Raw genomic sequence first — 12,749 nt, 5'->3', positions numbered from 1 at the left:
AATGAAGCCCAGACTCCTCTTTCCACAATTCAAGGTCCTTCACTGTCTCATGCCAAACAGCATTTCCAAAACTTTCTCAACATATGAGTGATCCTTGAGAGTAAAATAAATTGATGTCATACATCATACATTCTGAAAGGTCAATCTAATGGAATAGTGCTCTGTATTTTTATGTTTTATGCCCACCTACACATCACTACCTTTTTTTTTTTCTTCTAGAACCTATTATTAAGCCAGTGAAAACTAAGAAATTCACTCTGATGGAGCAGACATTACCTGTTACGGTGTATGAGATGGAGTAAGTTACAAGGTTTCTCAGCTTCTCTGCAGGAATGCTGTGGGTTCATGTTTTTGTAGAGATAGGAGGTGGCTTGTGGCTGAAATAGCCAGTAAATTGTGGCCGTACATAGCTCTCAAATTCTCCTTCAGCTTGTGTGGCTGCTGGAATATTTGGGCTCAATCTTAACTTTTCTCTTGGTGTTCATCCAAATGTTAGCTGTTTCCTCTTCCAGATCTTTAGTTTGATGTTAAAAGCCAGCCTTTAAGACAGATCTGGGTATTACAGTTATCACTGTTGGGTCCACCAGAGCCTGTTTGGACTCAGTAAGACTGCTGAGTATTTTAGGAATATATTAGCTCTTTATTTTGTTTTTGTTGTTGTTGTTTTGAGACAAGGTCTCGTTTTGTTGCTCAGGCTGGAGTGCAGTGGCACAATCACGGCTCATTGCAGCCTTGACCTCCCAGGCTCAATAGGTGTGTCTGCCTCAGCATCCTGAGCAGCTGGGACTACAGGAACACACCATCACGCCTGGCTAATTTTTGTGTGTTTTTTGTACAGTTTCACTATGTTGCCCAAGCTGGTCTCAAACTCCTGGGCTCAAATTATTCTCCTGCCTTAGTTTCCCAAAGTGCTGAGATTACAGGCGTGAGCTACCATGCCCGGCCCTCAACTCTTTATTTTGAAAAGGAGAGCAAAAGCAGGTAGATAGGTAGATATATGTGTAGGATCATTTAGGTGCTCTCTCTGTCTGTCTTTTTTTTTTTTTCCGATGCGGAGTCTCACTCTGTTGCCCAGGCTGGAGTACAGTGGCGTGATCTCAGCTCTCTACAACTTCCACCTTCCAGGTTCAAGTGATTCTCCTGCCTCAGCCTCCCGAGTAGCTGGGATTCTCCTGCCTCAGCCTCCCGAGTAGCGCATGCCACCACGTTCAGCTAATTTTTGTATTGTTAGTAGAGATGGGGTTTTACCATGTTGGAAGTCCTGGCTGGGTGTGGTGGCTCATGCTTGTAATCCCAGCACTTTGGGAGGCTGGGGCAGGTGGATCACCTGAGGTCAGGAGTTCGAGACCCGCCTGACCAACATGGTGAAACCCCGTCTCTGCTGAAAATGCAAAAATTAGCTGGTCTTGGTGGCCTCGGCCTCCCAAAGTGTTGGGATTACAGGCATGAGCCACTGCTCCCGGCCTAATTTTTGTATTTTTAGTAGAGACAGGGTTTCACCATGTTGGTCAGGCTGGTCTTGAACTCCTGACCTCGGGTGATCCACCCACCTCGGCCTCCCAAAGTGCTGGGATCACAGGCGTGAGCCACCATACCCAGCTGCTTCTTCCTTTTTTAGTCTTGCTGGTTTACTATTGAAATCCCCGTGATAGTCCATTCACAGATTGTGTTACCTCTTGAATAAGTGTCTTGCATTCCCAAAGCCAGAGCTATGTAAGTATAGACATTCACATCTGCCTGAGCACTCTCCAGTTGGTATGAAAGTTGTTCCTGGCCAAAAATACCTGAAACACCTTTACACCACTCCTCATTTGGAAACGTTTGCCAATGTCTCTTTTCTCTTTTCCTTTGTCCTTTCAGTTTCTTGGCGGATCTGATGGATAACTCAGAGCTCATCAGAAATGTGACCCTTTGTGGACATCTGCACCATGGCAAGGTAAGACAGAACTTTCAGCTACTTGGAACAGGATTTCTCTTTTGTGCCTGCTCATGTTTTAGCCCTTAGAGTCACAGCGGTTGAGGTTTGAGGTCACAAGGCTCAACCTCCTGACTAGGGGTGCTGAATGCCTGTTAACGAAGTCATACTGTGAAATTCTGGCTTTTCCCAAGCAGCAGATGGAGTCTGTTCCTAAGCCACTGGCATGCCTGAGCCTTGTGTCTACATCTGGACAGAAGATGGGAAACTGAGCCTTACTCTGATTTTTATAAGTTTTCATTTCCTGAGGGATGCCTGTCTAAGAAAGACTTCATCTTTTATTTGAAAAGAATCCTGTGGCTTCAGTGTTAATTCTTTGCTGTCCCATAACCCTCCTTGCTCTCCTTTTTCTCTCCTTATCCCTAAATTATGTGGTGTATTGGGAGCTGGGGGAAGGGCACAGTAAATTTTCCTCTGTGGTTGGCAGATGTTAACTGTTTCTTCCCTTTTAGACATGTTTTGTAGATTGTTTAATTGAGCAGACTCACCCGGAAATCAGAAAGCGCTATGACCAAGATGTAAGTAGAACTTCTGTTGAGGGTTTAGGATGAACCATTCAGAACAAATAGAGATGTCTCTCTCCTCCTTCCTTCACCCTTCCTGTTCTCTATAAATAATGACGCCTCCAAAGTGCAGCTTTATAATTGTGATCTCTATTAATAGGCTGTAAGAAAATAATTTCAACTTTCTCAGGAGCATAGAGAATATTGAGCTGCAGTATTTTTGGATGATCCATTTTGCACTTGGGATCCCTCCTCTGTTATGATATATCCTGACTTTTATAGTCTATTCTTTCCTGTCATAGTATTAATAGCCTGCTCTATAAATATGGTACAGTTGTACCTGGTTTTCATGGTAAATTTAAATGCCTGTGAACAAGGCCAACTGTGTCTGCAAGTCTCAGTGCAATAAATGTTCAAACCCTGCCAGATTGATTGTTTGTTTTAACACTCTGGCATTAAGGTTGACATGTGTCTCCCTTTACCACACTAAGAATTCTGTGCATTTGATATAAATTAGCTCTCAGCTATACCTGGTCTTTAGTGACCTCCCCCAATTCAAAAAGAGCAGTGGCTCATGCCTATAATCCCAGTACTTTGGGAGGCCAGGACAGGAGGATCACTTGAGGTCAGGAGTTTGAGACCAGCCTGGCCAACATGGCGAAACTCTGTCTCTACTAAAAATGCAAAATGTAGCTGGGTGGGCACGGTGGTGTGAACCTGTATTCCCAGCTACTCGAGGGGCTGAGGCAGGAGAATCGCTTGAACCTGGGAGGCGGAGGTTGCAGTGAGCCAAGATTACGCCACCACACTCTAGCTGGGGCAACCGAGTGAGACTCCATCTCAAAAAAAAGACGAAGTCAAAACCAAAAGGAAAAACCCAGCCAGGTGTGGTGGCTCACACCTGTAATCCCAGCACTTCGGGAGGCTGAGCCGGGGGCGGGGCGGGGGGGGCGGTCACATGAGGTCAGGAGTTCGAGACCAGTCTGACCAACATGGTGAAACCGTGTGTCTACTGAAAATACAAAATTAGCTGAGCATGGTGGCACATGTGTGCAATCCCTGCTGAGGCAGGAGAATCTCTTGAACCCCGGAGGCAAAGGAGGTTGCAGTGAGCCGAGATTGCGCCATTGCACTCCAGCCTGGGCAACAAGAGCGAAACTCTGTCTCCAAAAAAGTAAAAACAAAAAAATCCCTCCACACACCCAGGAGCATTTCCAGCTGGGAGGGCACTGGTCTCATTGTCTGGAATTGTTGTGGGGACACCCTGCTCTCTCTCTCTCTTTAATCTCAAAGAAACCCTTGAGCTGGGAGGTAGTGAGGGAAAGTGATTGATGGTTCGTTTGTGGGAGAGGAGTCTGAACTCAGGTGGTAACAACAGTTAATTTTTTTTCAGCTGTGCTATACTGACATCCTCTTCACAGAGCAAGAGGTAAGCATGCCTTGGGGAATCTGATTGTTGCCTACACCAGACCCACCAGTAATAGTTTTGTAGGGAATGTAGAAGAGCCTTTATGATAGCATTTTAGTTCATACCCTACTCCTCTCTCTCCACTTCTCACATCCCATCTCCTTCTTCCCCCAGTTACTCCAGGGTTATAACTTGAAAAAGAACTGGGTAGGCAAGCTGTAGGTTAGGAGGGGAACCCTCCTGTTCTTGACTAGATTAAATTTGGCCTAATATAGGGGAAATACTAAGAGGCGATGTCTGCATTTGTGCTATAAGTTATGCAGAAGCTCAACGTGATTTTTTTAAAATGACATCATCCTTTAAAATCCACAGGATGACTCCATCCATATGATGACCTCTTTCTAGGAGTAGCTTCTCTTTGAAAATGGGTTCCTGTATCTTTGTGTTTCTCTTTTTGTCTTTCCATCCGGATCTTTCTCTCTACTCTCTGACCCCTTCTCTTTCCCCCCTCTTATTTCTGTCCCTTTTTCCTAATGGAAGTTTTAAGTATAAATAAGTATGGTTAACTAAAGGCACTTGGAATTGGTAAAGATAGATAGGCAATTAATGTTAGCTGTTATTATTTTATAATGTATTTATATATTTGTTTGACTGGAGTTTTAAAAAAATGTTTATTCTTGTCATAGCTTTTATATTTCTTTTTTTAAAAAAAAAACTAAAATACCCCAGATTGTTTCTTTTTACTTCCAAGGTGCTCAGCTATTGTTTTTGTTTCTAAATGTATAAAGAGGATGAGATTCTAGGACCCTGGATTCTCTAATAAGGCTTAATACTGTTTTGTTTGCAGTAATTCATTTTCATCTTTTCAGATTTGAAGCAAGCCCCCCAAAAATGCTGTCTAACAACAAGATATTTTATCTTCAAGGTCATGCTGGCTAGAGGCCTAGATAAAAATCACCCACTGTAAGGAGAGGCATCAGTGTAATTTACTAGCAATTGGGGAGCCCCAAAAACAAAATGAACCTCTCTTGCATAGGAAGAGGTCTTGACCACTCTTTGTTCCTTTCAGAGAGGTGTAGGCATCAAAAGCACTCCTGTGACAGTGGTCTTGCCAGACACCAAAGGAAAATCTTATCTGTTCAATATCATGGACACTCCAGGTAGGACATCCTTCGGCTTTTGATTATTAGAACTTTGTCTTGGTTTTGCGTGTGTCCTCTCACTTTCCAGAGCAGAACAGAGCAGTGCATCTTTGTTTTTATATTCCCTCACCTTCGTTGAACCCATTTTCCGTTTTGACCCTCTCCTTTGTTTCTGACTTGTTAATTTAGCAAGCATCATACTCCAGGCCTCCTATTCATGTCTTTACTCTTTCGAATATTTAAAAATGTTAGGGAATTGTATTCATTTATTCATTTCAGCCTGTCAGGCCCCATGCTATCTGCTGGGGAGCTAAAGGTGAGTCACAGCCAGTCCCTGGCCTTGAGTACTCTCAGTCTTTTGAAGGAGACTGGCGAACATACTGATGACCTTGGGAGCAGCGCACCTTGGCTGACTCTTCCTCTTATGGAAAGGACGAACTGGGGCAGAGTTTTTAAAAACTGGAAGGTTTTAGGTTTTGGCTGATTTGCCTTCTTGGCACCATCTGATGCCCAGTGTCCTGATATCTCTCAGCCCCTGCCCCCATAGCACCTCGCCAGGAACTGCCTTCCTCGAACAGCACACTGTGCCTCAGGCCCTCCTTTGCCCTTTCTCCTGCCTCCAGATTGTCTTGAGTCCCACAGAACTGTGCTTACTGCTGATTAGGCTAAGCTGGTGTGTGTGTGTGGACTCATGCCCTCCTGGGTACTTCCCTCTTTTTATGTAGGGAGCCTCTCGTAGAAAAGCTTAATGCAAGGATATGACTCTAATGGGGGATATTTTTACCAGGGAAAGGGGATATTCGGAGGTTCACGGCTTTGAAGTGCCCCCTCAGTTCACCCTACCAGTTAATTGTGCTTTATCCTTCACCAACTGATGACTTACTTAGCATTTGCTTTTCAGGACATGTGAATTTCTCTGATGAGGTCACAGCTGGCTTGCGCATCTCAGATGGAGTGGTCCTTTTCATTGATGCTGCTGAGGGGGTGAGTCAGACTCAGCTCCCAGAATCTCATCCACCTGTTATGTTTGCCCCCACCCCCCCAACAATACCCAGAGCACTGAGTGAGCTGGGAGCCAGAGAACTTGAAACTCTCTGGGATTAAGGCTCAAATTTGCTCTAAAATTAAAGCAGCAAATGAAGTTCAAAATTAATTCTCACCAGGTGTGGTGGCTCGCACCTGTAATCCCAGCACTTTGGGAGGCTGAGGTGGGTGGATCACCTGAGGTGAGGAGTTCGAGACCAGCCTGGCCAACATGGCGAAACCCCGTCTCTACCAAAAATACAAAAATTAGCCAGGTGTGGTGACCCATGCCTGTAATCCCAGCTACTCATTAGGCTGAAGCGGGAGAATCACTTGAGCCTGGGAGTTGGAGGTTGCAGTGAGCCGAGATTGCGCCACTTCACTCCAGCCTGGGTGCTAGAGTGAGACATTCTCTCAAAACAAGAAGAAAAAAAAATTATCAATGTGGGTACCCTTGCTGCCTGCTCAGTGAAGCTCAAAATGATAAGACTCATTGCTATTCGGAAAACACAAAGATAAAATGACAAATGTAAATAAAAGGAAGGGAGGAGTGTATGTTCTTGCCAGTGGATTTTTCATATTAGTTGCATTTTTCCAAGAGGTTGGAGTTAAAAGACCAGGATGTCTTCTATATTCCTCAATTGAGAAATGGAACACTTTGGCTAACCTTATTCGTGTTATCATTGGTGAGACAGCCAGCAGAGGGAGCCAGAATTGTCTTTTTTTAAACTGACTTCATTTTGGAGTAACAGCAAACTGAAAAGTTGCAAGAATTGTTCAAAGAACCCACCCTCGTTTACTTCGTAATTCTGTCTCTGTACACGTTCAGACACACACAGAGAGACAGGTGTGTATATTTTCCCCTTGAACCGTTTGAAAGTAAAATATTTCAGAATGTATTTTCTAAGAATAAGGACATTCACCTACATAACCACAGTACAGTTGCCAAAATCAGAAAATTTGACATTGATACAGTCCTGTTGTACAGATCTTTTTCTACAGACCTTATTCAGTTTTACTAATCATACCAACAGTTTCCGTTATAGAATTTTTTCCCCTAATCCAGAGTGATGCATAGCATTTAGTTTTCATGATTTTCAAGTCTCTCTGAATTGAAGCTGTTCTTTAGCCTCTGTTGGTCTTTTATGACATTGACACTTTTGAAAAGTACAGGGCACTTATTTTGTAGAATGTCTTTCAATTTGGGTTTGTCTGATACTTCTTCGTGATTAGGCTCTGGTTATTAGAATCTGGTTATTCTTCTCCTTATCAAACTTTATCTACTAGTTTTGTCATCCATTGATGATTCTTGGCTTATTCCTACAATAGTTGCAAATAATGAGTCTTCTAACTCTTCTTATTCCTTCTGTTTTGTTTTGGTTTTGAGATGGAGTCTTGCTCTGTTGCCCAGGCTGGACTGAAGTGGTGCGATCTCGGTTTACTGCAACCTCTACCTTTTGGGTTCAAGCGATTCTCCTATCTCAGCCTCCCAAGTAGCTGAGATTACAGGTGCATGCCACCACACGTGGCTAATTTTTGTATTTTTAGTAGAGACAGGGTTTCACCATGTTGGCCAGGCTGGTCTTGAACTGCTGACCTCTGGTGATCTGCCCACCTTGGCCTCCCAAAGTGTAGAGATACAGGCGTGAGCCACCGCTTCCGGCCATTGTTGTTTTTTGTTGTTGTTGTTTTGTTTTGTTTTTTGAGATGGAGTCTTGCTCTTTCACCCAGGCTGGAGTGCAGTGGCGCAATCTTGGCTCACTGCAACCTCTGCCTCCCAGGTTCAAGTGATTCTCCTGCCTCAGCCTCCCAGGCAGCTGGGACTATAGGCGCCTGCCACCACACCTGGCTAATTTTTGTATTTTTTGTAGAAATGGGGTTTCACCATGTCGGTCAGGCTGATGTTGAACTCCTGACCTCAAGCAGTCCACCTGCCTCAGCCTCCCAAAGTGCTGGGATTACAGGCACGAGCCACCGCGCCTGGCCTATTGGTTGGAATTATGTTGTAAAGAAGTGCTTTTGTTTCTCCCCCATTTGCTTATTATCACTATGGATGTTTGGGTTTGCATTTTATTCAGTGAATTGTAATCTGTTACTGTCCTTATGCATTCCGATGCTCTAGTGCTGTCATCCCAGATGTGGCTACTGAGAGCTCCTTCAGGCTGATTCCATCATCCTTTTCACATCTCATCGTTTTTTGAGCACTTCCTTACTTTCAAGCACAAAAAGATGTTCTAGACGTATCTTTCCTTGTCCCAGTCCTGGACTCAGCCATTTCTTCAAGGAGCTCTGCCTTTTTTTTTTTCCTTCAAAGAGATGGCATCTTGCCCTCTGGCCCAGGCTGGAGTGCAATGGTACAATTATACCTCACAGCAGCCTCGAGCTCCTGGGCTCAAGTGATTCTCCCACTTCAGCCTCCCAAATAGCTGGGACTACAGATATGTGCCACCATGCCCAGCTTATTTTTAAATATTTTTTTGAGAGATGAAGTCTCTCTCTGTTGCCCAGGATGGTCTTGAACTTCTGGCTTCAAGCAATCCTCCTGCCTTGGCCTCCCAAAATGCTGGGATTACAGATGTGAGTGACTGCACCTAGCCTAGAAGCTCTGGCTTATAGTGGGGGCTAGTATTTTTTTTTTTTTTTTTTTTTTTTGAGATGGAGTCTCGTTCTGTCGCCCAGGCTGGAGTGCAGTGGCGTGATCTTGGCTCACTGCAAGCTCCGCCTCCCAGGTTCACGCCATTCTCCTGCCTCAGCCTCCCAAGTAGCTGGGACTACAGGCGCCCGCCACCACGCCCCGCTAATTTTTTTGTATTTTTAGTCGAAACGGGGTTTCACCGTGTTAGCCAGGATGGTCTCGATCTCCTGACCTCGTGATCCGCCCGCCTCGGCCTCCCAAAGTGCTGGGATTACAGGCATGAGCCACCGTGCCCAGCCAGTGGGGATTAGTATTTAGAAACAAAGGTTTGGATGTGCTCATTGCTACTGGGGTACATTGCTTCTAGGCCCTCTCACTGAGCACAGCTAGGTTATGTACACTCGCACATATCTATAACTATTTCTACACACATATATTAAAAATCATGCATTAATCCTAATACCCCCAATTCCATTTCAGCACCACCGGCTCTTCCCAGCCTTCTTTTTTTTTTTTTTTTTTTTTTGAGACGGAGTCTTGCTCTGTCACCCAGGCTGGAGTGCAGTGGCGCGCTCTGGGCTCACTGCAAGCTCCGCCTCCCAGGTTCATGCCATTCTCCTGCCTCAGCCTCTCCAAGTAGCTGGGACTACAGGCGCCCGCCACTACGCCCGGCTAATTTTTTTTTTGTATTTTTAGTAGAGACGGTTTCACCGTGGTCTCGATCTCCTGACCTCGTGATCCACCCGCCTCGGCCTCCCAAAGTGCTGGGATTACAAGCGTGAGCCACCGCGCCCGGCCAGCCTTCTTAATTCCTTCTCTAGCACTGAGAAACCTGGCTCCCAACATCATTGTTCGTGGGTTTATTCATTTCTCAATCCTGCAAGGTGCCCTCTTAAAGTTCTTGTGTCTATCTTCGGGCAGGATGCTCTCTGCTTCCACCCAGTAATATTTCGCCAGGTCTTTTTTTCTCCCCAGGCTTCATGGTTTGAAATAGTGCCTTCTTTGGTTCTGCTTTGAACTTTCTGCCCTCCTTGTTCTTCTTACCACCTTCTGAGCCTTGTTTTTCTCAGGTGATGCTGAACACAGAGCGGCTGATCAAGCATGCGGTGCAGGAGAGGCTGGCGGTCACTGTGTGCATCAACAAGATTGACCGGCTGATCCTGGAGCTGAAGCTGCCTCCAACTGATGCGTATTACAAGCTGCGCCACATTGTGGATGAGGTCAATGGATTAATAAGGTAGAAAACCCCTGGGAGTGGATTTCCTGTCCTCGGAGACTCTGGGTTTTAACCCTGAATACCTCTGGGAACAAGTCTGATTTATTTCTAAGTATGTGTTGATGAGTTTGTTGGGCAAAACTAGAGGCACATCCTGGGACTCTGCAGGGGTTGACTCCATACTATTACCTCTGTGTCTTAACCACTCGTGATGCTTAACACATCTTCATTTTACTATTATGATCAATTCTTGGGCTGTATTTAATTTCTTCTCTTTTTAGAGATAGGCTGTCTGTTACCCAAGCTAGAGTGCAGTGTTACAATCACAGCTCACTGCAGCCTCGAACTTCTGGGCTCAAGCAATCCTCCCACATCAGTCTCCTGATAGCTGGGACCACAGGCATGTGCCACCATACCTGGCTATATATTTTTTTAATTTATTTATTTATTTTTTTTGAGACGGAGTCTCGCTCTGTCGCCCAGGCTGGAGTGCAGTGGCATGATCTCGGGTCACTGCAAGCTCCGCCTCCTGGGTTCATGCCATTCTCCTGCTTCAGCCTCCCAAGTAGCTGGGACTACAGGCACCCACCTCCACGCCCGGCTAATTTTTTGTATTTTTAGTAGAGACAGGGTTTCACTGTATTAGCCAGGATGGTCTCGATCTTCTGAGCTCGTGATCCGCCCACCTTGGCCTCCCAAAGTGCTGGGATTACAGGCGTGAACCACCACCCCCGGCCAGTTTTTTTTTTTTTTATTTTAATTTGTATTATTTATTTATTTATTTATTTTTTGTAGAGATGGAGTCTTGCTATGTTGCCCAGGCTGGTCTTAAACTGGCCTCAAGCGGTTCTTCCACCTTGGCCTTCCAAAGTGCTAGCATTACAGATTTGAGCCACTGCACCCAGCCTGGGCTCTAGAATCAGCCTCATCTTCACCACATACCAACCATGTAAAGTTGGGCAGATTACTTAAATTCATTTTCTACTTTGGTAAAAAAGGAATAATATTTGCCTAATAGCAATAATGGCAAATATTATTAGGCATTTATAGTATAAGTTAACATAATAACTTACAAGGGATGTTATAAGAAATTAAATAGATATTTGATGGAACACAGCACAGTGCTTGCAATGTAGCAGCTGATGTGCTGAATAATGTTAGCTGCTATTATCTTATAATTAACACAGTCTAAATAAATTAAGAATTGTTTGCTGTGTTTCTGTGGATATACCTGCTTCTCAACAAGATGGATTTAGGGCTTGCATTAATACATATGAGTGATGGTTATGATACCTTAGAATATAATATCAAAGGGCCTCTGAAACAGAAGTTAAATATATCTTTAAGACAGTCTTACTACAGGCTGAAAGATGTGCTAGATGACTTCCTGCAGCCCCTCAAATGGGCCTGTGAGGGGGCCATCCTACTGAAAGAATGCCTCTCCAACTGAAAGAATGCCTTTCCGTTTGAGGATTGGGGATGGAACCTGTGTGGCTAGAGACGGTTACCTTCAGGAGCCTTCCCAGTGTGTAGCACTGTTTTTCAAAAGGAGTGTCTTCACCCCATCTCTGCAAGGACTGAGAATGACTAGAGCCCAGTGTGACATCATGAGTCCAAAGGATGAAATGACTAATATATTTTAATAAAAAGCCCAAGCGTGATAGCTTATGCCTGTAATCCCAGCACTTTGAGAGGTCAAGGCGGGAGGATCCCTTGAGGCTAGGAGTTCAAGGCCAGCCTGGGCAACATAGCTAGACTCTGTGTCTACAAAAAATAATTTTAAAATTAGCTTGGCATGCTGGCATGTGTTTGTCGTCTTAGCTACTCAGGAGGCAGAGGCAAGAGGATCACTTGAGCCAAGGAGTTCAGGGTTATAGTGAGCTATGATTGTGCTGTTGTACTCCAATGTGGGTGACAGAGTGAGATCCTGTCTCTTAAACAAACAAAAAAAGGCCGGGCGCGGTGGCTCACGCCTGTAATCTCTGCACTTTGGGAGGCCGAGGCAGGCGGATCACGAAGTCAGGAGATCGAGACCATCCTGGCTAACATGGTGAAACCCCATCTCTACTAAAAAATACAAAAAAAATTAGCCGGGCATGGTGGCGGGCGCCTGTAATCCCAGCTACTGAGGAGGCTGAGGCAGGAGAATGGCGTGAACCCAGGAGACGGAGCTTGCAGTGAGCCGAGATTGCACCACTGCACTCCAGCCTGGGCAACAGAGCAAGACTCCGTCTTTAAAAAAAAAAGTAGGAGGTGGGATAGGGCTGAACTTAACCTGACTTACTAAAATAGGAAGTCAAGAGGTCATGTTTCAAACCTCTAAATAAGAGGCCAGGCACAGTGGCTTATACCTACAATCCCAGCACTTTGGGAGGCCAAGCAGGAGATTGCTTGAGCCCAGGATTTCAGGGTTCAAGCCTCGGCAACATGGCTTTTGTATCTCATCTCTACAAAAATTAGCCAGGCTTGGTGGTTCATGCCTGCAGTCCCAGCTACTTGGGATGCTGAGGAGGGAGGATTGTGTGAGCTTGAGAGATCGAGGCTACAGTGAATGGTGATTGTACCACTGTGCTCCAGCCTGGGCAACAAGGCAAGACCCTGTCTCAAAAACAAAAGAACCTCCAAGCAAGAAAAAGCAACATAAACAAATTACTTAGAAACCTGAAGGTAAATACTCTAAAAGCAGCTTTAAAAGTGTTGAAAGCAATTGCCTCTAGGGAGCATAAGTTGGGGGTAGAGTGCAATGGGGTAGGGGGCTGTTCTTTATAAGCCATACCTTTATTTCTATATTGGGAAATTCCATAAGATAATGTGCCAATAAGGCTAGGGTTGTGGATTTGATCCCCT

General features: G+C 44.9%; 1 protein-coding gene across 3 annotated transcripts in view; it reads left to right on the top strand.

The window, feature by feature from the left end:
* EFTUD2 (elongation factor Tu GTP binding domain containing 2) overlaps positions 1-12,749 on the top strand; it is a 52,142-nt gene that overhangs the window by 15,550 nt on the left and 23,843 nt on the right. For all 3 annotated transcript variants that reach the window (XR_009215089.1, XM_032163868.2, XM_032163867.2), the window contains 7 exons: positions 220-298; positions 1,861-1,936; positions 2,428-2,493; positions 3,872-3,907; positions 4,956-5,046; positions 5,930-6,012; positions 9,757-9,923. Coding sequence is in view for 2 of the 3 variants with exons in the window: in XM_032163868.2 (XP_032019759.1) it covers positions 220-298; positions 1,861-1,936; positions 2,428-2,493; positions 3,872-3,907; positions 4,956-5,046; positions 5,930-6,012; positions 9,757-9,923 (598 nt within the window). In the remaining variant the exon portion in view is untranslated. The remainder of the gene's footprint in view (positions 1-219; positions 299-1,860; positions 1,937-2,427; positions 2,494-3,871; positions 3,908-4,955; positions 5,047-5,929; positions 6,013-9,756; positions 9,924-12,749) is intronic.

The sequence above is a fragment of the Hylobates moloch genome, unplaced genomic scaffold (genome assembly GCF_009828535.3).
Source record: "Hylobates moloch isolate HMO894 unplaced genomic scaffold, HMol_V3 SCAFFOLD_10, whole genome shotgun sequence".
NCBI classification, from domain to species: domain Eukaryota; kingdom Metazoa; phylum Chordata; class Mammalia; order Primates; family Hylobatidae; genus Hylobates; species Hylobates moloch.
This window is presented reverse-complemented; position numbering and strand designations above follow the sequence as displayed.